Raw genomic sequence first — 22,432 nt, 5'->3', positions numbered from 1 at the left:
ACGGGCCCGGTAGAGGCCCTTGGCACAGATACCATGATGGAACGACTGGGGGTTCCTGTTACTAGCATAGCGTCACGATAATGTCTTTTAAAACGAGAATTAGCACCAATTGGTATTGCAAGATCTTTGCCTGCCCGTATAAATAAAACTGTTGTAGCAGAGCACGATGACGTTGATGACCTCAGACACGGGCAATACGCCGCCACGTCCCCTGACTGACGGGGAGCATCCGTACGAACGGTCGACCGCAGACGTCTCACTCACAAAAGCGGCAAGAATGACAGAAAAACTGCAGGCACCAACGTACCCATGTCCCATCTCACGCGACAGGCCTGTCCAGTTTTACGTGTTGCCCACGCCCACGCCGTCGCTAGGTGGTTGTCAAACTCGCAAGCGAGCGAGATTTCCTTATCATCGGCCGTCCGGGGGGTTTATGAGACCACGAACGGCCGGTGTCGGTCCTTCTGCTCGACGAGGCCACGCAGAGAGGCGGACAGATGCGGCTAGGCGTGTTCGTGGACCCCACGGCGGGCCTGCGCATAAAAGAGGGCTTGGCCTGGTGTATCTATCCAGTCATCGTCTGTCTGCGTGCATATCCAAGCTTTCTTCTACACGGCTTGGCCAACTCTAACTACTTACTGCGGAATAGCTAGCTACATAGCTAGGTAGCCAGGTAAGGGGGTGATCAGCTCCCCGCGCCAAGCCCAACCAACCTTCGACCACAATGGTACCCCTTCTTCTCCCCCTCTTTGCCCTCCTTCTCGCCCCCACCTCCGCCTCCACACTCGGCCCCACGAACGCATCGACGTCCGCCGTCGCGACCGCACACGACGCGACGCGCAACATCACGTACGCGGGCATCCTCGCCAACAACGTCGAGCAATTCCTGTCCATTCCCTACGGCCAGCCGACCAACGGGACGCGACGCTTCGCCGACCCCGTTCCCGTCTCCGTCGCCGACGGGAGTGTGATTGATGCGACGGACTATGGCGATGCGTGTCCGCAACCCGACGTGGATGCGAATGGCTTCGGTGTCAACGTGAGCCAGAGCGAGGATTGCCTACGTTTGAAGGTGGCCAGGCCCGTGGGGACGAAGGAGGGGGATGCGTTGCCGGTTATGGTGTATATCTATGGTGGTGAGTGGTTCTCTCTTCTTTCCCGCTATTTCGATTTCTTCGTCTTGTGCCCCCTTCCATTGTCTTGTTTCTTTCTGTTTTTGCTCAGGGACAGGCGTCGCCATCAGGGGGTTGATTGACCGCGGACACACTTTGCGCTAACACTACAACGCAGGCTCCCTCTTCAGCGGCAACATCAACGACCCAACGGCCAACCCCGACGGCTTGATTCTCCAGTCGGTCGAGAATGGACTGCCCGTCGTCTACGTCGCCATGAACTATCGGCTGAACAGTAAGCTCTTTCCCCCAGCTACTCGTCAGCAAAAGCAGCTCGACGTTGAATGAGAACTGACCCGTGTTGGAACACAGTCTTTGGCTTTGCGTTGTCGGATGCGCTCAAGAATGACGACTCGCTCAACGTGGGTATGAAGGACCAGCGTCTTGCCCTCGAGTGGGTGCAGGACAACATCCACCTCTTTGGCGGCGACCCGGAGCGAGTGACGATATTCGGGCAGAGCTCTGGTGGTGAGTAGACCGCCCTACTCATTCAACCCTTGCGCAATACCAACGGCATACAGGTCTCAGCGTCGGCATCCAAATACTCGCCTACGGCGGCAGCCAACCCGCTCCCTTTTCCGGCGCCATAATGGAGTCGACGGCCCTCGAGCCAACTTCGACGTCCAATCTCAGCAGCAGCGCCTTCGCCTCCATCGCCGCCGCGCTCAACTGCACGACGCCGACAGCCAACGGCAGCGCCTCCGCCGACTCGCCCGCCACCGTCGCCTGCCTGCGCGGCCTCCCCTGGCAGACGCTCCTCGCGGCGGCCTCCACCCAAGCCTCCACCGTCGTCGGCAGCGGCGACATCTGGCTGCCAGCCGTCGACGGGACCTTTCTGCCGGCGCCGCAGAGCGAGCTGGTGCGCCGCGGCGCCTTCGCGTCCGGCGTGCGCATGATGGCCGGCTGGACCCAGGACGACGCCACGCTGTTCCTGCCCAGCACCAACATGTCGACGACGGGCGCCGTGCGCGACTTCCTGCACGCCTACTGGCCGGGCCTCAGCGACGGCACCGTCGAGCAGCTCCTCGAGCTGTATCCCGTCGCCGACTTCGCCGCAAACACCACGGCCGGCCTGCCCGCCAACTTCTACCGCGCCGCCCGCATCTTCCGCGAGATCCTGCTCGTGTGCCCGGCGCTGCTGCTGGGCGAGGCGGTGCGCGACAAGCACCTCGCCTCCAACTCCTCGTCCGCCCCACCCGTCTTCTACTACGCCCACAACGCCACCATCACCGCCCTCTACGAAGACAGCATAGGCTACCCGGGCCGCGGGGTGATCCACACCTCCGAGCTGCCCTACGTCTTCGCCAACTTCACGCCCTTCACGACCAAATCGGACACCATCCGGCCCAGCGCCGCCGACGACGCCCTGCTGCGCCGCGTCTCGCGCAGCTGGTCGAGTTTTGCGTGGTTTGGGGCGCCTGGCGTTGAGGGCAAGGATACGCTGGTGGGCTGGACGCCTGCGTATGCCAGCGCGAATGACACGGATTTGTACGTCATTGGGGGGCCGGGCGAGGGGATGAGTGCGCTGGAGGGGGCGAGAGCGAAGCCGGCGGTCGCCGCGCAGAGGTTGAGGGAGAGGTGTGCGTTTTTGAATGGGGACGAGGTGATTAGGGAGCTGCAGTATTGAAAGACTAGAAAAGTAGGTGAGCGAGCGAGCGAGCGAGAGCGTACATGTAGGGAGCGGTGGGTGGGTGTGTTGGCAAAGGCAAGGAATAAAATGAAGCAAGTACACAGAACATTTGTTTCTCCCGCCTCCTTCAGCTGTCAGCATAAATCCAATGTAATGGGTGCGAAGACGGCGGGAAAAAAGGTAGGTAGGCTTGTGATGTGATGTATGTGTTTGTTCCACTACGTGCCTGCCTATCCAACTCGATCCCGATCGTCCGACGGAGCAAGCAGGCAAGCAAGCAGGCAAGCCCGCCCTTGTGTGCCCCTACTCCCCGAAACACCACCAAGGCCCCAGAAGAAGCCGCGCAGAGAGAAAAGAGAAAAACAGAGCATGATGATGATGATGATGATGATAAAGATGATGATGATTTGGCAACACACGCACGCCTCATCCGAACGAACGCCAGTCCCGCTTTTACGAAAGATGGATTTGCGAGTGGGAAGGTGAAGGTGAAGCAGAAGGGGTAGGAGGAGGGGGGACGCTACGCTCTAATGGTGATGGACGGACGGACGGACGGACTGACTGACTGGCTGACCAAATGGTTAACTGGCTGCCAGTCCTAGGTAACCCACAATGCCATGTTCCTTGATTCGTCGCTAATGTAGTGACGGGATACCCTCGATGGAGGGAGGAGGCTCGCTCGCATTCAGATATGATGGAAGAAAAAGAAAAACAAGAGTAGGAAATCTATGCTTTGGCATTCATGAGTTGGAAAAGTGGCTTTGGGTGGGACGAAAAGAGGTAAATGGGTAGGTAGGTAAGCTACTGCCCCTTGTAGGGCTCAATCTCGGCATACTCGAGCCATCTGTTGTCGCTGGCCTTCTTCCAGGTGCGAATGGCGCCGTCGTCACCCGTCGACACGAGAAGGTCGCCTGTAACATTCAGTTAGCAATCTATCGACTCGTTGAGGAGTGAGCTATTCATACCCATCGATGACCAAGAAACGCGCCAAACGGCTCCGTGGTTGGATGCCAGCTCCGCCACCATCTTGACAGCATGCTTGACGCGGCCCGGGTCCTGGTCGTGGTCGGCAGCATCGCCCAGGCGCGACGCTCCCGCCAGTCCGGCTCCTATGCCAGAAGGGGCGTTGCGGGCGCGATTGCGCGGCGAAGGCTGCGTCTCCTGAACAGCTGGGGCAGCAAGGTTGCTCTGCGCGTGCGACGGCTCTGGAGTGGACAGCTCGTAGATGCGAATCATGCCATCCTTGGAGGCCGTGGCGATGATGTCGGTGCCTCTCATGCTGCCGTTGGCCCAGGCGACGTCGCGAATGATGTTGCGTGCACCGGTTAGCTCGGCCGCAATGTAGGGGCGGCGGTTCTTGTCAGTGCGAAAGACCTTGACAACGTCCATGGCGGCGACGGCATAGGAGAGGGCGCGGCGATCCAGACCAGCTTGGATCGCTGTCCAACAGGGAAGTTGCTCGTGATGAAAGCAGACACGAAAGCTCCTCTCCTCGGAAGGGGGAGGCGGAGGTTGGGTGATTTGCTTGTGGGAGATGACGTGCCACTCGCCAGAGAGGTTGCCGTGGTCGACTGGCTCAAGAACCGTCAGGACGCCGTCGCGGGTGACCAAGGCAACCCAGGTCTCTTGCATGATGTTCTTGAAGTCGAGCGACATGAAGGGAACCTTGGTCTCCGAGACTTGACGGTAGATCAACTTGAAGCGACGGCCGGAATTGGCGATTTCAGTCACATCCTCTTGCCAGAGCTTGAAGTAGCCATCTTCGCCAATGGTGCCAATGACTTCGCCCATGAATGGGCCGTTCCATTTGACCTGCTCCAGGTTAGCCGAATGTGCGTTTGAAGTGTGGAGTGGGTCATGCTGCGTAAATGCGGGGAACTGACAAACGACGATGCAGCCAGAAGGTCGTGTCACGAGGTCAAAATGATAGGGCTGGAGAGGATTTGTGTGCTTGGAACAGCCCTTGAGCGCATCAACCAGCGTGATTGACAGGCGGCGGGGAAGGGGATGCGGAGCATTCAAGGAAACGGACAAACGCAACAAATCTCGACGGTACAAATGCGAACACAGCAGCAGCAAGGGACTTACATGGACTACTTCGGCATCGTGAGCTCTCCAACTGTCGACCAGGGTCCACGAGTCGTCGCGGCGGTCCCAGACCTTGACGCGGTGGTCAGAAGAGGCCGTGACCATGCGGGTGCCGAAAAAGTTGAAGTCGACGGCCAGGACGAGGTCCTGGTGGCCGTGATCAAAGACGGAGAAGGCGGCATTGGCGGCCATTTTGCGCCAGGCTACGCGGGCTTTTGCTTCGGATTCGCAGAGTTCGGGATATGGGTCGGCAGCAGACGACGCATTGGGCGAGTGGGCGAGCAGCAAGGTCGCGGCTTTGCGCAATGGCTCCGAGGTGGTCGACTGTGTGTCGTGTAGCGGGGACGCGAAGGAGCGAGCGCGGCGATGGGCCGGGCCGTCCCTGTCCTTGGGGGAGGAGCCTGAGGCGTCGCTGGCGGCTTGCGAGGGCAGACGAGAGGGCGTCAGGCTCTTCAGGAAGCCCGGGAGCGAGAGTTTTCTGCTAACGTCATTGAGTTGGGCCTGGAAGTCGTCGTCTGTAGGGGCCATGAGAGGGAAATGCTGCTGGTAGTAGCGTCCGAGTCGTCGCCGCGGGTTGGTCGCTTCGGCAGGGCTCCCAAAGCAGCTTAGCGCACTTGGAGAGAGGACAAACAACACAAGTGAACCTGGGACCGGCACTTTTATATCAGCCCGGCCACAACCACCATTGCCCGTCATAGCCCTCCTCCCGCTCCCGCTCCCCAGCGGCTACACGCACCCCGCAGCGAATGACGGTGGGCCGCCGACACCATGGCCGGATCCCTCTCCCGCCGTGAGCAGTTCATGCTGCTCTCCCTGTTGGCCGCCTGTCTCGCCGTGCTGGCCAACACGTTCGACGGCGACGGCGAGCCTCTGGTTGCCTCTCTGGCCTTTAGCGGCATCGCCTTCGCCAGCTGCTATGCCCTCGTCCGCTGGCTCGGCGACGCCTTCATGCGCGCCGGCTTCAAGGGCAAGGACATGTCCAAGCCCAAGCTCGTCGAGATTCCCGAGACCATGGGCGCCGTGTGTGCCACCGTCTACCTCTTCATTCTCATCGTCTTCATTCCCTTTCCCTTTTACAAGGACATTGTCGCCGCCACGTCTGGCGGCGGCAACCGGGACTTTATCCTCCACGTCCAAGAGGTCGAAACCGGCCGTTTTCTCCACCGCTTCCCGCACAGCAAGGTGTCTACTTTTCTTTCCGCACAGTCTCGTTTCTCTTTTGTTCTGACTTGGCGTAGCTTGCATCATACCTGTCTGCCATTCTGTCGTTGCAAACCGTCGTCCTCCTCGGCATTGGCGACGACCTGTTTGACATTCGCTGGCGGCACAAGATTCTGATTCCCGCCTTCGCCGCCATCCCCATCCTCAGCGTCTACTTTGTCGATTTCGGCGTGACCAAAATCGTCATCCCCACGCCATTGCGGCCCTACTTTGGCGAGCTGTTCGACCTCGGTAAGCCGCCCGCCTCCCCCTGACCGTCGTGTTTCCCCCCTTGGCCTGACCCTCTACCCCTAGGATGGCTCTACTACGCCTACATGGCAGCCATATCCATCTTCTGCCCCAACAGCATCAACATCCTCGCGGGCATCAACGGCATCGAGGTGAGCCAAAGCCTCATCATCGCCATGCTGCTCGCCTTCAACGACCTGCTGTACCTGCTGCCGCCGCCGCCGGCGGGCTTCCCGTCGCCGCACCCGGCCACCGACTCGCACCTGTTCAGCCTGTACCTGCTGCTGCCCTTCATCGGCGCGTCGCTGGCGCTGCTGGCGCACAACTGGTTCCCCGCCCGCGTCTTCGTCGGCGACACGTACTGCTACTTCGCCGGCATGGTCTTCGCCGTCGTCGGCATCCTCGGCCACTTCTCCAAAACCCTCCTGCTGCTGCTCGTCCCGCAGATTGCAAACTTCGTCTACTCGGCCCCGCAGCTCTTTCACCTCGTCCCCTGCCCCCGCCACCGCCTGCCGCGATTTAATCGCGCCACGGGGCTCTTGGAGCCCTCGACCGCCGTCTTCGACGAGCGCAACCCGCTGCGTCCCGTCGTCGGCGCCGTGCTCAAGCTGCTGCACCGCGTCCGCCTTGTGCGCGTCACGACGGACCCGGCGTCCGGCCGCGTCGTCGAGTGCACCAACCTGACGCTGCTGAACCTGTGGCTCGTGTGGTGGGGCCCGATGCGCGAGGACCGACTGTGCCTGGGCCTCAGCGCGCTGCAGCTGGCGTGCGGCCTGTTTGGCCTCTTTGTGCGGCACAAGCTGGCGCTGCTGGTGTTTACGCAGGATAATTGGGGGTGAGATGCAACTCTTCCGCTTCTTCTTACCCTATCGCTTCTTTTCCTTTATCTGTGCATATGTGCATGTAGACATGTATCTAGATACCTGTGTGGCTTCTCCATCCCGTCCATAGCGGGGCAGCCTTTTCAGCGCAAAAGCCACAGCTGAATCGCCGGACAGCATCTTCCCATTTATTTATTTGTACAAATCGATGCATAGACTACCTTCTCCCTCTGACCTCATCCCGACTTCTCTGGTATCCGATCACTACAGCACAGTACCCACAGCGCCCAAAACACGTAAACCGCCGCTATTCGCCAGCCGGCCGGCCAGACAAGTTGTTCGCGGTGCAGCTGCAACGCAACCGCAAGGTAGCAGCAGGTGTAACATGAACAGCAAATGGAGGCGCCAGTCGGCCCATCTAGAGCGACACCATGTCGACGATCTTGCCTGTGGAGACGTGCACAGAGCGTCATCGCTCGCCGAAAGATGTCGGAGAGTGGTGAGCAAATGAGATCCAGAGACCCGTAAAACATGCTTGATTGCCCCCAGGTATGCAGTGCCTGCAGCAACATTTACATGACGTTCGTTCGTTCATTTGTTCGTTTCATTCCGTCGACGTCGACGTCGCCGACGGTGCCTAGCGCATGGCGCTCCCCGCGCGACTCTTGCCAGGCGTCTTGGGCAGCAGGTCCTGGCCCTTCCCGCGCATCTTCGCGATCTCATCATCGAGGCGCCTCTTCTTCTGCGTAACCAGGTCGTGGCGCTGGCGAATCTCGTCTTCAAACTGCTGCGCGACGCGGCGCTTGTCGCGGCGGGCCTGCGAGACGCGCGCCACGATGGCGGCGAACTGCTGCGCGAACCACGCGCCGGCGTCGTCGTACTCGTCGATGGAGAGCGAGGCGAAGAAGGCGGCTTGCTCGGCGGCGCTGTGATCGTTTTGGAGGGCGGCGAGGCGCGCGGGGAGTGGCTCGGGTGAGTCGGCGAGGGCGTTGCGCGAGGCGTCGAGGCGCGGGTTGTAGTCGAAGGATTCGTTGGCGAGCTGCTCGAAGGTCATGGTGCGCAATTTTTCTTCGTCGTAGTCGAGGGGGAGCTCCGAGATGTTGGAGCTGTCGAGAGATGGTTCGTCCGGGGTGGAGAGCGTCTTGTGGCTGTTTGCTTGGATGCCATGGACGGCTGGAGCGGGTGCAGAAGGCGCTTGAGGTTGGGAGGCCGTCGAGGGCTTGCCGTTAGGTGCTGATGGCTGCTCGTGGCTGGAGGTCTTGGTGCGAGTCTGTAGATGTGCATCCTGATTTCTTAGCCTTGCAGTATAAGGGCGAGGAGATCCAGTTTCTGTGGCTCTGACAGGAGCTAGATCTGTTGGCTTCAAGTTCCGCTGAGTGGTTGACGCCTGTTGATAGACCGAGCGAAACGGGTCTTGTATGGCCTGGCGGCCGTAGGAGGTGGACTGGTGGCCGTAGGAGCTGGGCTGGAACGAAGGAGCTGATCTCTGTGCTAGATTCGCCGTGAACTGCTGCTCGGCATGGCGTAGTGGTTGGTAGGGAGGGTCCACTTCTTGTCCATGACCGTTTGCAACTTCATCTTCAACCTCTGGTTCAGAAAAGTCACCATTTGTGGTGGCAGGAAAAGAACCAGAATCTCTCAAAGCGTTGACGTTATACATCATGCTCATTTTATTCCGCATGTCTGAGACGTATTCTCGCTGATCGAAGAGTTGAGAAGGAGCTTCTTCATCATCGACTTGTGATTGGACATCATCGTAGAATTCGTGCTCCTGGCTCTCAAGATGATCATAGTGCGAAGGCATTCCAGGGTTCTGATGGTAGTCGAAGCCGAGTGAACCCGTCGTGGTGACATCAGCGTGCTCATCGTCAGTCGCGAAGTTGTCGTACTCAACCGGCCGATGATGCGGTTTCTCTTTCAAGGTGTTGGCCGTAATCGAAGAATCGCCTCCAAGACTATGATTGTCTTCGTGGCCAGCTTCATTGTGGGCAAGCTTGGTCGGCGCCACACTCATCTTCATTGCTTCGGCCTTGCGGATGCGGTCACGTTCTTTGGATTCTGATGCTTTTGCTGGTTGGACTTCATTTTGGACTGGACTTGCAGACCTGTTCTGGTTGCGGCCGACGAAATTCTGCATGACGGTGATTAGGCAGGGTTTTGGGGTGAAGAGAGAGGACCTGGGGCGTGGGGTTGACGTTCACCAGGCCCTGGCAGGTCTAGCCGAATTTGGTCTAGCTCCCGCGTAGGGCTTGGTACAGCATCTCCCGTCGACACACCACCACAGAACCTGAGCTTCCCCTCGGTCCGTGCCTCTCACCAGCCTTCCTTAGTCGCCTTCACTCTCTCCAGTCCCGTCTTCAATACATGTGTTGCTGCACCGTGATTTCTAGCTCTGATTCGTTGACTTGCCTTTCAAATGGATTCTTCCAAGCTTCTTTCACTCCCATCTGAGCTGCTGCTGCAAGTTTTCAACAACTTGGCCACTACAGAGCTGCTTCCATTGACCACAACATCACATCGCGTGCACGACATCATCATTCGAATCATTCGAGCCCGACTCCACTTTGCTGCTCACCTTCACGATTATGGATACGCCTTGATTCTCGAAAGCAGCGACCCGTCCCACATCATGCAAGAGCCGTACATGTTTTGCACACCGCTAGAGACAGAAGAGCCAGAGACTAGTGAGGCTGGCAATGTTGAACAGGGTCAAGTCAACACTTTGGACCGCCTCAGATCAAGATATTCGCGGTTCAAGCTTCATCGCAGCGGCCCCGAGCATTACCACAGGACAGCCAGACCGGGAGACATTCCTGGAAGCAGAACACACCCTTTGACGGCAGAGCCGACATTCACCAGGGGAGGTCAACCCGGAGAGGGTCTGATCAATCAAATGTGGTCCTTGGAATGGCAGTTGTTCTTTCAGCTTTGTGTCCACCTCCGATTCTACAACAAACACAGCCGCGCCGCTGGCACCATCCAAAAGACGGTCGTTCGTATCTTCTGGGAGTGGCTGAACGCTCCCCCAGATGCGCCACATCCAGAACTGGAAGCCGAGCATTCCCAAAGCACGTCCCTCGGAAACACGGGACCGGGCGTCGGCCATGAGGACCGAATTCTATGGTTCAGTGGCGACAAGGACGTCGGGCTGAAGCTACGCGTCAGCCCGCGACGGCTGACAGAGGAAGAAAAGTGCTTTGATGTTGACTACAAAGGTGAGTCGAAGGACGAGACGGCCAGGGGGCCGATGTCGCAGCCAGGGGTAGTATTACTCAAAGCGGGGGCTCCTCGGGAGGAGCGCTGACACACTGGACAGAAGTCGTTGTCCGAACTTCGCACCTTTTGCTGACTTTGGAAAAGTCGTTGTTGGGCAGCCAGGGGCGGGGGGCGCCGACTTCGGTGGTGTTCGGCTCCCTCGGTTGACCGCCCGCCTTCGGCAGTGAGGTCATTGTTGTTTGGATCTGTGCCACAGATGGGGCATGCGTGAGATGGATGTGGCTGGCTGCATGCAATGGACTGAGGTCAGGTCCGGCGATACAATGTCGTGCTCGGGATTTAGTTTGTTTTGACAAGTTCGGACGCAAGATAAGGCGACGCCGGCAAAGCAACCCCATGCGAAGCGGCTTGGGTTTCGTCAAAACGTCGCAAGCTGCTTGGAATGAGGAGTGAAATTGTGACGGTCGGGAAGAATGATGACGTCTCCCAGGGGCGACGCTCCCCACAAACGGGCTGACATCAGGCGTGGTGTCGTTGGACAGCAGCAGAGATGGCGAATCTCGTCGAGCACGTGTGGAGGGGCATTTGGCAACGGGCTGGCGGCAATTGGCCGTGTTGATAGAGTTGGTGGCTGCCCCTCGGCCAAGGCCAGCAGGACGGGATCATGAGGCTTGTGTCCGTCATGCGTGGGGCCTGGCCAATCAGCGTCGACCCAAACTTGGTTACCGCCCGCCCGCCTCCGACCTCGGCCTCGCTGCCTCCCCCAAGTCCAATATTTGTATCGCGCACCAACCTTCACCCTCTACTCTACATCTCTGCAATAGTCCCGGTGCTTGCTTCTTCATCTTCTTCTCCTCTTCTCCAGATACCCCCTGATTTCTCTTCAAAAATGCCCGGCGCCGTCAAGGGACCCAGAACTCTGTACGACAAGGTCTTTGAGGACCACATTGTCGACGAAAAGGACGATGGCACTGTTCTCATCTACATCGGTACTTTGCGACCGCTCCACCCCATCCGACAAAGCTGACAATTCCGCCAGACAGACATCTCGTCCACGAAGTCACTTCACCAGTAAGTCCAGATCCCCGCATTCCACCGCGGCTCCATAGCGGGGCTAATCACTTCCACAGCAAGCCTTTGAGGGGCTCCGCAACGCCAGCCGGAAAGTCCGGAGACCTGACTGCACCCTCGTCACAACAGACCACGTAAGTCACTGTCGCCCACTGCCAAGGACGACTCCAAAACTGACCCAAAACCAGAACGTCCCCACCTCATCAAGAAAAAACTTCAAGAATGTAAGCTCGTTCATCGAGGAGGACGACTCGCGAACGCAATGCGCCACTCTCGAGGACAACGTCAAGGCCTTTGGCCTCACATACTTTGGTATGGGCGACAAGAGGCAAGGAATTGTCCACATCATCGGTCCCGAGCAGGGCTTCACTCTCCCCGCCACCACCGTCGTGTGTGGTGACAGCCACACGTCCACCCACGGCGCTTTTGGCGCGTTGGCGTTTGGCATCGGAACCAGCGAAGTCGAGCACGTCCTTGCTACTCAGACTTTGATCTCAAAGAGGAGCAAAAACATGAGGGTCCAAGTCGACGGCGAGCTTGCCCCAGGAGTGAGCAGCAAAGATATTGTTCTCCACGTCATTGGCATCATTGGTACAGCAGGTGGCACTGGCAGCGTCATTGAATTCTGCGGCTCTGCTATCCGTGGTCTGAGCATGGAGGCGCGCATGTCGATTTGCAACATGTCCATCGAGGCTGGTGCTCGCTCGGGAATGATTGCCCCGGACGACATTACCTTCGAATACCTCAAGGGCAAGCCCCTTGCTCCCAAGGTCGACAGCCCAGAGTGGAAAAAGGCGGTATCTTACTGGTCCACTCTCAAGACGGATGAAGGAGCCAAGTTCGACCACGACATCTTTATCGACACCAAGGACATTGCCCCTACAGTCTCCTGGGGTACTTCGCCTCAGGACGTTGTTCCCATCACCGCCAAGGTCCCGGGCCCCGACGACTTTCAAGATGAGACGAAGAAGAAGGCGTGCGTTCGTGCTCTCCAGTACATGGGCCTCGAGGCCGGTACTCCCATGGAGGAGATTGTCGTTGACAAGGTCTTTATTGGATCCTGCACCAACGCCCGCATCGAAGATCTCCGCGAAGCCGCAAGGATAGTCAGGGGACACAAGATTGCGCCCAACATCAAGCGCGCCATGATTGTTCCTGGCTCCGGTCTCGTCAAAAGCCAGGCCGAATCCGAGGGTCTCGACAAGATTTTTACCGACTCCGGTTTCGAGTGGAGAGAAGCCGGTTGCTCCATGTGTCTTGGCATGAACCCCGACATCCTCTCTCCTGGCGAGCGCTGCGCCAGTACCTCGAACCGTAACTTTGAGGGTCGCCAGGGTGCCGGTGGTCGGACGCACTTGATGTCGCCCGCCATGGCTGCTGCGGCAGCGCTCAGCGGCAAGCTTGCTGACGTCCGCAAGTACGCTCCGCCTCAGGCTGTGGCCAAGGGCTCTCCCAAGATGGAGCTCGAGCCCAGCGTCAGCGACATCGAGAGCGACGAGGACCTTGACAAGATCCTTGACGACCCCGTAGACTCGCAGGGCAACACCGCTTCGACCGGTGCCCCGGCCAGCTCTGCAGGCATGCCCAAGTTCACTCAGCTCAAGGGCATTGCCGCGCCCATGGATGTGGCCAACATCGACACGGACGCCATCATCCCCAAGCAGTTCCTCAAGACCATCAAGCGGTCCGGTCTCGGCTCGGCCCTCTTCAACGCGTGGCGCTACGACCCCCAGACTGGCGCCGAGAACCCCGACTTTGTGCTCAACAAGGAACCTTACCGCAGGGCCAAGATCCTCGTGTGCACAGGTCCTAACTTCGGATGCGGCTCATCTCGCGAGCACGCGCCGTGGTCTCTGCTCGACTTTGGCATCCTATGCGTCATCGCGCCCAGCTTCGGCGACATCTTCTTCAACAACACGTTCAAGAACGGCATGCTTCCGCTGCGCATCGAGGACGAGGCAACGCTGAACCGCATCGCCGACGAAGCCAAGGCCGGACGGGAAATCGAGGTCGACCTCCCGGCGCAGGTGATCCGCGACGCCAACGGCAACGAGCTGGCCAAGTTCGACGTCGAGGAGTTCCGCAAGCACTGCCTCGTCAACGGCCTCGACGACATCGGCCTCACGATGCAGAAGCAGGACAAGATCCAGCGCTTCGAGGAGAAGCGCACGCGCGACTGGCCCTGGCTCGACGGCTCCGGCTACCTCAAGCGCGGCAACCGCCGCGGCGGTCCCGTCATGGTCGAGGCGGCACCTATCCCAAAAACCAACCGCGGCGCCGTCAAGACGGAGCCGCTCGAGTGGTGAGCTGGTCCGACGAGTGCTGGGAACGCCCCTCGCCTCTTCTTCGCTTTCCTTTTGTCCTCTGTCAAGACGTCACGAAGCTACAAAAACATCTCCTTTGAGTGGGCTTTTCCTCTTTTCCGTTTCCTGCCGTCTGGTCTCTGCGGTCCCCCAACTACTTCTTCTACTGGGTTCTTTTGGTCGTTGCGGCGGCGGCGGCGAATCTTCTCCAGGTGTTTTCGTTTGCTGCTCGTCTTTTCTGCGTCTGTTACGGCTGCTGCCGCCGCCGCTTCGATGGGGTCGTTGCGCCTCCTTCCCTTGGTTTTTCGATAAGCGTCTCGAGAGGAGGGTTGCGGCGGAGGTGTCTGGGGATTCTCGAAAAAGCGCTCTTGAAATGAGATACGATTTACACTTCATCTGCTGTGCATGCCCGTGTCCGGTGAAATGATGTGAGCTAAAGGTGCTTTGAAATTCGCCTGTAGACAGCGACACGATGAAAGTGATTGGATGGCTTGCGCCAGCTATTCTTTCTTTCTTCCTTTCTGCCGACAGACTGTCGCAGTGCATCTAAAGAAGTCTCGAATCTCGCACCCAGCTAACTAACTCTTCCATCTACGGAAAAAGCGAACTCCCCGTCACTCCACTGCAGTGAAATCTGTTCAATCAATCAACCAACAAATCAATCTCTCTTCCCGCCTCCCACACCCCCATTCCCCAACCCCAACCCAAACCCATTATACCCATACCCACTATACCCCTTGCCCGCCCCTGCCATCCCCCCTCCCATTCCCCCAGACCCCCCCAACCCCCCCTCCAACCTGCCCTCCCTCCCCCCCGCCGCACGCCGCAGCCGCCTTGGCAGCTCGACCCCGCGCCACCACGCAAACGTCACCGCAACCGCCGCGCCGGCGCTGAGCGCGCAGTACAAGAAGACGGCGCTCGCGGAGCAGCACGAGGAGCTGAGCGAAGAGGAGGCGCCGTAAGGCGGACTCGCGCCGTCGTACCAGCGCACGCGCAGGCGCAGCGGCAGCGCGTCGCCGATGACGATGCGGGCGCGGGTGGCGGCGTCGGCGGCGGCGGTGGCGGCGTCGGCGCTGTAGGCTGTGGCGGCGAGGATGGAGCGGGGGAGTTTCTTCGCCGAGGATGAAGAGGATGAGGATGAGGATGAGGATGAGGATGGCGATTGGGAGGAGGTGGTGTGCAGCAGGACGTTCAGCGTGCTCGCAATGTGCAGGTGCGACAGCTGCAGCGTGCCCGACAGCGCGATGACGAGCGGCGTGTAGGCGGAGCTCTGGGCGCCGAGGGCGCCGGCGTCGGTGCTGGAGAGGGCGTCGACCGAGTACTCGTCGGTGTTTGCCTCGGCGTCGTCGACGACTGTTTGGCTGCCGTCGGGCCGCGTGCGTTTGAAGTTGCGGTTGCGGTTGAGTTTGCGGTCGGATGGGGAGAGAGTAGGATGGCTGATGATGCTGCTCGGCAGCGGGTGCGACGGCACGCGGCAGGTCAGCGGCGCGTCGTTGTGCACGTAGAACTCGAGTAGGTGGAACAGCGGGTCCGAGATGAAGTCGATTGTGCAGTTGAGGTCTGGCGGTGGGGCGTTAGCTCTGGGCGTGGGTAGATCCAAAAGGGGGGATGGGATATGTGCGTACCTTGCTCAACGCCAAAGTACAACTCCAGCGGCTTGCCCGTCTCGTTGCACACGGGGAACGGCACGTATTGCAGTTGGCCGGATGCATCTGTTATCTGTTGGTGGAGTGGCACGTTAGCGTCTGGTTTGCCCAATTAACAATTCAGGGGAGATGAAGGGGGCAGGTTTTCAAGTGGCCCCCTTTCTGGACGACAAGGCAGACCCGACGGGACGGGCCAGAAGGAGACGGAACAGATATTCCACGACCAGCGCGACGATGAAGACGACGACGATTTTGGTGGCTAGATCCTGCGCTGGCTTGCTTGCTTGAGAGTTGTAGTCCAAGCAAGAAACCCGATCTCAGACAAGCAGCCAGCCGTCTCTGTAGCCCCTTTTCGCCCTCTCCACAGCAGAACGCGGCAACAAAGCATTCTCCCTGTGTCGTCTGAGTGCTTCCGCCCACTGCCGCACCTCGACTGGGTAGGGTAAGGTAGCAAAGAGGACAACCCGCAGGCCAAAGGTCTCGTGCTCTTCATCTCCCACGCCCACAAGCGCGCCGGAATCCCAATCTCTTCCCAATGATCCCATCCCATCTCTTACTTTGCCAATGCCAATGCAAAATCGTCGCCGTCGTCGTCGTCGTCGTCGTCGTCGCCGCCGCAAGACGTGACTTGGACTCCAATCCGTCCATGAGTCTGCCGGTCTGGCACAGCCAACCGCCCAAGCAACCAACAGAACGAAGAAAAAAAGACAGCAAACGTACATGCTCACCCGTGTCCCTAAAGAACAATTAGCCACAATTTCCCAAAGCTCCATCCCACAACCTCCATGCCCTCCACCGCTTCCCATCCCCTCCGCACTCAAAAAACAAAAGACAGGAATCACATACACAGTCCGATTCAAACACTCAACCGGCACGCTCTGCCCCACGCCATACGACGGCCACCGTGGCGCGCTCAGCGTCTCCTGACCCTGGCGCTGTCCCTGTCCTGCCGCGGGCTGCACTAACAGCAGCAACTGCAGCAGCAGAAGCGGAAGCGGCGCCAAGAAAGCCGCCGATGGCCATCGCGGCTGCGTCGTCTGTCTTTGACTCTGTGTTTGTGTGCTTGTGCTAAGCCGGGAGGACGAGGGTACAGAAACACCGCGGCGGCGGGGGTTGTGGTCGGTGGTGGTGACTGCAGCAGCGGCATCGTGGCGCGACGGCGACGGCGACGGCGACGCCATGGTGGTAGCGCGGGGCGGGCGGGTGTCAGAGGAAGCGTGCGGGCGAGCGTGTCGCGCTAGGGAGAGAGGGTCCACGGGCGGTTGGAGGAGAGAAGAGGCGTCAAGAAAGCACAGTCGCAGCAGCCATTGCAGTCGCGTTGCAAGGCCCAGCGGATGCGTGTGTGCGTAGCTGTGATGTTGTTGTTCAGAGCTGAGCACGCGCGGAGATTCAAAAAAAGATCGACGTGTTCAACACCTCATTTCACGCAGCGCCAAGTCCAGCACGAACGTGAATTGCACGTATTGCTGCTCATTTTTTCGACATTCAGATCATGCTAGTATTTGCTTTTTTGGCATCGTTCAATCTACTCAGGTCGTGCTAACCCTGTCCGCTCAAAAACTCCGATTACCTACAACCGACTATCCGTTCGTGCTTCGTGTCCGTCGTCATCAGCAAGTCATTTCGAGATGCCAGCCTTCCTCTTGAAGGCGTTGATCAAGCCGCTGGTGCTGGCATCGTGCTTGTTCGACTCGCTCGACTCGTCCAGCTCGGTGAGAATCTTCTTGGCGAGAGACTTGCCGAGCTCAACACCCCACTGGTCGAAGCTGTTGATGTTCCAGATGGCACCCTCGACGAAGGTCAGGTGCTCGTAGTACACAATCAGTGCACCAAGGGTACCGGGGGTGATCTTCTGGGCCAGGATCGAGGTCGTGGGGCGGTTGCCCAGGAAGGTCTTGTGGTTGACGAGCTCCTCAGGCGCGCCCTCAGCCCTGACCTCGTCAGGGGTCTTGCCAATCATGAGAGCCTCAGACTGAGCAAAGTAGTTGGAAGCAAGCATCCTGGGCTAGTCAGCATTTGGCGTCGAAACTCGCACGTCGTAAACTCACTTCTGGTGCAGGTTGTTCTCAACGGGGTTGTGGCTCTCGGCAGCGATGATGAAGTCGGTGGGGATGAGCTTGGTGCCCTGGTGGAGGAGTTGGAAGAAGGAGTGCTGAGCGTTGGTGCAGGGCTCGCCAAACAGGATGGGGCCGGTGGTGTACTTGACGTAGTCGCCGCTGCGGGTGATGGCCTTGCCGTTGGACTCCATGGACAGCTGCTGGAGGTAGGCGGGGAAGCGGTGCAGGTACTGGTCGAAGCTAGATGATTGTCAGAGGGAATCCTGCATATCCCATGATTTACTTACGGAGCAACCAGGTGGGTCTGCGCGCCGAAAAAGTCAGAGTACCAGACGCTGAGCAGGCCACCAATGACGGGAATGTTCTCGTGGAGAGGAGTCTCCTTGAAGTGCTTGTCCATGGCGTGAGCACCGGCAAGGAACTCGCGGAAGTTGTCGTAGCCAATGTAGAGGCAGACCGACAGGCCAATGGCACTCCAGACACTGTAACGGCCGCCGACCCAGTCGCTGAAGGGGAACATGTTCTTCTTGTCAATGCCAAACTTGGTCACCTCGGCCTCGTTGGTGGAGAGAGCAACAAAGTGCTTGGCAACAGCAGACTGGTCCTTGGCCTTCTCCAAGAACCACTTCTTTGCGCTGTTAGCGTTGGTGCAGGTCTCGGCGGTGGTGAAGGTCTTGGAGGCAATGAGGAAGAGGGTGGTCTCGGGATCCGACTCCTTGAGGGCCTCGGCAATGTGAGTGCCGTCAATGTTGGAGACGAAGTGGAGCTTGAAGTCGCGGTGGCCGTAGGGCTTCAGGGCCTCGGTGACCATGACGGGACCGCTGCAATCGATTGTCAGCGGTGCTTTTGCGCAATACTCGCAATGGTCACTTACAGGTCGGAGCCTCCGATACCAATGTTGATGATGGTGTTGATCTTCTTGCCGGTGTAACCGGTCCAGGCACCGCTGCGGACCTGCTCCGAAAACTCCTTCATGTGCTCCAGCACGTCGTTGACAGGCTCGACGACGCTCTCGCCATCAACGTGCATGGGCTGGTTGGAGACATTGCGGAGGGCAACGTGGTAGACGGCACGCTTCTCGGTGAAGTTGATCTTCTCACCGGCAAACATGTCATCGCGCAGCTTCTCGAGGTTAGCCTCCTTGGCGAGCTTGACCAGGAGGTCGAGCGTCTCCTCGGTGATGAAGTTCTTGGAGAAGTCGAAGAGCGTCTCGGAGCCATCGGCCTCGTTGTTGAAGGTGCGGGTGAACTTTTCGAAGCGCTGGGGGTCCTTGGCAAAGTACTCCTTGAGAACAATGTCCTTGCCCAGCGACTGGTGGTGGTCCTGGAGCTGCTGCCAGGCCCTGAGCTCGTTGGCTTGCGAGAAACCAGGCATGTTGGTGGAATTTGTCGAGCTGTCGACGAAGCGGGGCACCAGTCAGTATGACGTTGCACGAGGTTGGAGCTAGGATAACGGCGTCAATGGGCAAGACTCACTTGATGTTTAGAGGAGAAGGGGGTAATTGAGTCTCTGAGGTGAGAGGAAAGAGTTTTCTGGGGGAGGAGGTACGCGCCGAATCGAAGGTTGCGTCAGGTGGTTGGGGGGGGAGCTGGAGGGTTAGGTTTTGTACGGCGCCTGGGCTATCGACGAGGGGCAGCAGCGGGGCTGGGCGGATCACGACGTCGGGTGAGTGGCCTGGACGACGGACGGATGATTCAGCGCTGGCGAGCACCCAACTAAACATCCGACAGCGGCCGCACCTTGATGGCCCAATTCGCCCTCGCTCTGCACCGGCTACTCGCGCCTACATACATCATACCTGGCGATCGGCCCTGCTCTGCTGCCCGTTGACCAAGCAGGATGCTTCTGGAACCGCTCTCCGCCAGCTCAGGCCAATGTCACGATGAGTGATCCCGCCATATCCCTCGTCGGCCCCCCTCGCGCTCCGAGGCGGCAGCTTTCAAGAAAAAACTCAATTGCCCTTGAAGGATTGTCCGCTGCTCACTGCAAATACCTCGTGAGTCGCTCTCAAACAAAAATGGAAGAAGCAAAAAAGGAGAAATCTATCGTCCTGCCAAGTCAAGAGAACCGTTCCCGAATGCAGCGCCAACCGCCCCCATGAGAACAACCAAGACCAACCTATATGGTCCCTTCAACCACTGCATGTTTTGCGCAAAAGGGGCCACGCCAGAGCACCGCATCTTTCCCTCCATATGTAAGTCTAGCATCGACTCGTTCCCATCCCGCTCCCGCCGAGCCGCATCAAGACCATCCATCAAGCAAAGCCCATCCATAGGCTCCGGTCATTTCCCTCATAACGAAAGTCATCATCTCGCTCCCTCCCCCGCTCCCGCTCCCTCTAAACCCCCATCTCCTTATCTCTGCGCGTCTTCAAAAGCATTGTCTACGACACTACCGCCCGCGTCGCCGAGCCCCGCAACGGGCCTGTTGTACGACCAGCCAGCAAACTGCTGCTGCATCGTCTGCGAGAGCATCGGTCCGTCGACGTACGAGTCGGTGGGCGCTTCCGAGGTGAATTCTCGGTCAAAGTTCGCCGTATCCCTTTGGTCGACCTGCGAAAAAAAGTCAGCTGAGGATCTGCCACGTGCATGACTCGACACATACCACACTCGGCTTGAAACTTGGCTCGTACTTGCGGTCCAGCAGCTTTCTCCAATCAATGCTGTGGAAGAAGTAGTGAGCCTTGATCTCCGCTGCACCGTTGGCGCCAAGTCGCTTCTCCGCATTGCGGTCCAGTAGCCGCGTAAGCAGATCCCTTGCCGCCGGGGGCACAATCTCTGGTCCGGGGAAGTGCAGGGGTTCTGTGAGAATCTTGCGGTACATGTCGTTGGTGTTTTCGTCATAAAACGGCGGCAATCCCGTCAACATTTCATAGAGGAGCACTCCGAGCGTCCACCAGTCCACCGTCTTGGTGTACCCGCCCCCAGTGAGCAGCTCAGGAGCAAGGTACTCTGGCGTTCCACAAAAGGCTATCGCGCGTCAGCTGAACATTCTGCCGTTTCAGAAGGCTGTACTTACTGTTTGTCCTGTCCTCGTCCTTCATGTCCAGCTTGCACAGTCCAAAGTCGCAGAGCGCAATGTGGCCGGTGTAGTCAAGGAGAATGTTCTCTGGCTTCAGATCCCTGTAGATGACGTTGAAGCCGTGCAGGCACTCGAGGGCACACAGGAGCTCCGCGGTGTAGAAGCGAGCGCGGTTGATGTCGAATCGCTGTTCTTTTTGCAGGTGATGGAAGAGCTCGCCACCGTTGACAAACGCAAGCACCAGGTAGAGCTTTTCGGGCGATTGGAAGGAGAACTTCAAAGGCACAATGAAGGGGTTGTTGATTTGCGCCAACACCGATCGTTCTGCCAGAGTATGGGCGACTTCTGACCTCGAAATGATGTGGGCCTTGCGAATGGTTTTCAGGGCGTAGATTCGATGCGTGTCCCGCTTCCTGCGAAAGCGTTAGCTTACCACTCAACAACACAAGGACTCCTATAAATCCATACATGACCTGCATGACCTTGCCAAAACTACCCTTGCCAACCACCTTGAGCAGCTCGAAATCTTCAATCTTCAGGCGATCTTGCCGGTTCTCGACGAAGCGCACCCCCACCTTGAGGTTTCCGGTTCCATACCCCACATCGACCCAATCGGCGCCCACTTGGCCCAGCGACCTCTCGTGCTCTGCGTGGGCAGCAGCGGCCTTTTCCTTGTCCTTCTTGCTGGATTTGGGATCTTCGACGTATGGCTGGGCCTCTTCGAACCGGGGGTTGACTTTGCTTGTGCCGATGAAGATGTCTTCATTGCGGCCTGCATTTGGAGGGGCATTGGGGTTCCGGATGTAAAGCGAGATGGTCAGGTCGGTGGTTCGTGAAACATCGAACTTGTACTGTGTGTTGTCGCCAGCCCAAACAGGGTTCTCAGGGTTGCCCGACACGGCGTTGACAAAGACCTGCTGCTTGTCGAAATCGATCAGGGCGTAGGGCAGGTACTTTGCGGAGTATCGTCCGTGCACAGTAGGAGCCTGGTTGATAGCACCCGTGGCGGACTGCGGCCGTCCAGACTTCGCATACGAACCAGCGATTCCACCGGAGCCGGGCCGCATCGAGCCTGCGGCAGGATAACCACCTCCTTGGGACAACGACCCTTGATGATGGCTCGACCCGCCAGAAAATGCTTGCTCTGCCCCCGGAGGCAGCGAGAACCCTCGACCCTCATGGAGTGTGACTATCAGGATACCGGGCTTCAGCGGGGGTGGAGGGGCTGCAGCGTTGGCTTCGGAGGCGGCTGGGCTATGTCAGCTAGAGGCAGACTGGTGTGATGAGCAAGGCAGCATACCAATGCCATTTGGGTCTTTGGAGTCGACGCTGGTCGAACTTGCGCTTCCGGGCTTGGGTGTGTCGACTATGGTGGACGTGGACGAGGAGCGGCTGAAGGTGTTGGCTAGAGGGGCAAGGTGGGTCTCCTTGAGCTCTGCAGAGGGTCAGCGGGCATGCATCTGGAGTGGTGCAGGGCGAGCCGACTTTTTGTGAGTTTCCAGGACATGGCGGCAGGGTGTTGTTGGTGTTGTTGTCAGGACGGGAGGTGAGGGCGGAAGGATGGGCAGCTGTAGTGTACGTAGGTAGTGCCGTGTGTCGCAGACTGGAGCAGAGCGGCAGTGGAGGTGCCCAGGAAATGAGCGAGGCACAGGGGCGCAGAACCAGAACCGAGCTTCGTCTTTGGGGGCCCCGGCGCGGCTGTGAGAGGACTGGATGGATCAAGAGTCCAGCAAGTTTTGGCAGAGGGTGGCTGTGAAAGGAGCAGTGCAGTGCAACAGACGGCGAAGCTTGGGGTGATAGGGAGGAGTCGTGCGCCAAGCGCCTCCCCGGGCGACTCGACTGCGAGCGAGGCGGGCTACCGTACCCTACCCTACCAGAGGCCATGTAGGTACCTAACAACCACGAGTGAACGCGCCAACGACCCGACCTGACCTGTCCTTGACCCCGCCAGCACAAGC

At 58.8% G+C, this 22,432-nt stretch overlaps 10 protein-coding genes across 10 annotated transcripts; 4 read left to right on the top strand and 6 right to left on the bottom strand.

The window, feature by feature from the left end:
- Positions 1 to 93: 93 nt before the first annotated feature.
- J3D65DRAFT_619738 (uncharacterized protein) lies at positions 94 to 419 on the bottom strand. The gene has a single exon (XM_066799789.1). It carries the CDS (start codon positions 316 to 318, stop codon positions 100 to 102), a length of 219 nt encoding a protein of 72 aa, XP_066657037.1. The 5' UTR covers positions 319 to 419; the 3' UTR covers positions 94 to 99.
- Positions 420 to 592: 173 nt separating this feature from the next.
- J3D65DRAFT_619735 (putative lipase) lies at positions 593 to 3,247 on the top strand. Its single transcript, XM_066799788.1, has 4 exons — positions 593 to 1,136; positions 1,291 to 1,407; positions 1,485 to 1,640; positions 1,694 to 3,247. Exons 1-4 carry the CDS (start codon positions 725 to 727, stop codon positions 2,797 to 2,799), a joined length of 1,791 nt encoding a protein of 596 aa, XP_066657036.1. The 5' UTR covers positions 593 to 724; the 3' UTR covers positions 2,800 to 3,247.
- A 356-nt stretch (positions 3,248 to 3,603) lies between these two features.
- J3D65DRAFT_666455 (WD40-repeat-containing domain protein) lies at positions 3,604 to 5,418 on the bottom strand (the record flags this gene model as incomplete). Its single annotated transcript, XM_066802924.1, has 3 exons — positions 3,604 to 3,713; positions 3,768 to 4,614; positions 4,891 to 5,418. The coding sequence occupies 3 exons, from the start codon at positions 5,416 to 5,418 to the stop codon at positions 3,604 to 3,606; spliced, it is 1,485 nt and encodes a 494-aa protein (XP_066657035.1).
- Positions 5,419 to 5,472: 54 nt separating this feature from the next.
- On the top strand, positions 5,473 to 7,440 carry J3D65DRAFT_619730 (N-acetylglucosaminephosphotransferase-like protein). Its single transcript, XM_066799787.1, has 3 exons — positions 5,473 to 6,072; positions 6,129 to 6,342; positions 6,406 to 7,440. The coding sequence occupies exons 1-3, from the start codon at positions 5,659 to 5,661 to the stop codon at positions 7,176 to 7,178; spliced, it is 1,401 nt and encodes a 466-aa protein (XP_066657034.1). The 5' UTR covers positions 5,473 to 5,658; the 3' UTR covers positions 7,179 to 7,440.
- A 47-nt stretch (positions 7,441 to 7,487) lies between these two features.
- On the bottom strand, positions 7,488 to 9,314 carry J3D65DRAFT_294204 (extracellular mutant protein 11-domain-containing protein). Its single transcript, XM_066795168.1, has one exon. The coding sequence runs from the start codon at positions 9,295 to 9,297 to the stop codon at positions 7,798 to 7,800; it is 1,500 nt and encodes a 499-aa protein (XP_066657033.1). The 5' UTR covers positions 9,298 to 9,314; the 3' UTR covers positions 7,488 to 7,797.
- A 134-nt stretch (positions 9,315 to 9,448) lies between these two features.
- Positions 9,449 to 10,689, top strand: J3D65DRAFT_294192 (uncharacterized protein). Its single transcript, XM_066795167.1, has 2 exons — positions 9,449 to 10,375; positions 10,477 to 10,689. The coding sequence occupies exons 1-2, from the start codon at positions 9,577 to 9,579 to the stop codon at positions 10,581 to 10,583; spliced, it is 906 nt and encodes a 301-aa protein (XP_066657032.1). The 5' UTR covers positions 9,449 to 9,576; the 3' UTR covers positions 10,584 to 10,689.
- Positions 10,690 to 11,147: 458 nt separating this feature from the next.
- On the top strand, positions 11,148 to 14,135 carry J3D65DRAFT_619722 (aconitase family-domain-containing protein). The gene is made up of 4 exons (XM_066799786.1): positions 11,148 to 11,365; positions 11,416 to 11,447; positions 11,507 to 11,581; positions 11,636 to 14,135. Exons 1-4 carry the CDS (start codon positions 11,266 to 11,268, stop codon positions 13,751 to 13,753), a joined length of 2,325 nt encoding a protein of 774 aa, XP_066657031.1. The 5' UTR covers positions 11,148 to 11,265; the 3' UTR covers positions 13,754 to 14,135.
- Positions 14,136 to 14,182: 47 nt separating this feature from the next.
- On the bottom strand, positions 14,183 to 16,810 carry J3D65DRAFT_675874 (uncharacterized protein). Its single transcript, XM_066803589.1, has 5 exons — positions 16,243 to 16,810; positions 16,117 to 16,132; positions 15,376 to 15,469; positions 14,573 to 15,310; positions 14,183 to 14,384 (listed from the first exon to the last, which is right to left on the bottom strand). Exons 1-5 carry the CDS (start codon positions 16,575 to 16,577, stop codon positions 14,365 to 14,367), a joined length of 1,203 nt encoding a protein of 400 aa, XP_066657030.1. The 5' UTR covers positions 16,578 to 16,810; the 3' UTR covers positions 14,183 to 14,364.
- A 59-nt stretch (positions 16,811 to 16,869) lies between these two features.
- J3D65DRAFT_619715 (Phosphoglucose isomerase) lies at positions 16,870 to 19,059 on the bottom strand. Its single transcript, XM_066799785.1, has 5 exons — positions 18,929 to 19,059; positions 18,328 to 18,846; positions 17,741 to 18,274; positions 17,445 to 17,693; positions 16,870 to 17,396 (listed from the first exon to the last, which is right to left on the bottom strand). Exons 2-5 carry the CDS (start codon positions 18,825 to 18,827, stop codon positions 17,015 to 17,017), a joined length of 1,665 nt encoding a protein of 554 aa, XP_066657029.1. The 5' UTR covers positions 18,828 to 18,846; positions 18,929 to 19,059; the 3' UTR covers positions 16,870 to 17,014.
- Positions 19,060 to 19,414: 355 nt separating this feature from the next.
- Positions 19,415 to 22,289, bottom strand: J3D65DRAFT_619711 (kinase-like domain-containing protein). The gene is made up of 6 exons (XM_066799784.1): positions 21,960 to 22,289; positions 21,775 to 21,909; positions 20,943 to 21,723; positions 20,472 to 20,887; positions 20,058 to 20,422; positions 19,415 to 20,005 (listed from the first exon to the last, which is right to left on the bottom strand). Exons 1-6 carry the CDS (start codon positions 21,979 to 21,981, stop codon positions 19,808 to 19,810), a joined length of 1,917 nt encoding a protein of 638 aa, XP_066657028.1. The 5' UTR covers positions 21,982 to 22,289; the 3' UTR covers positions 19,415 to 19,807.
- Between the last annotated feature and the right edge of the window lie 143 nt (positions 22,290 to 22,432).

This window comes from Phyllosticta citribraziliensis, assembly GCF_038025025.1.
Source record: "Phyllosticta citribraziliensis strain CPC 17464 chromosome Unknown J3D65scaffold_4, whole genome shotgun sequence".
Classification (NCBI taxonomy): Eukaryota; Fungi; Ascomycota; class Dothideomycetes; order Botryosphaeriales; family Phyllostictaceae; genus Phyllosticta; species Phyllosticta citribraziliensis.
This window is presented reverse-complemented; position numbering and strand designations above follow the sequence as displayed.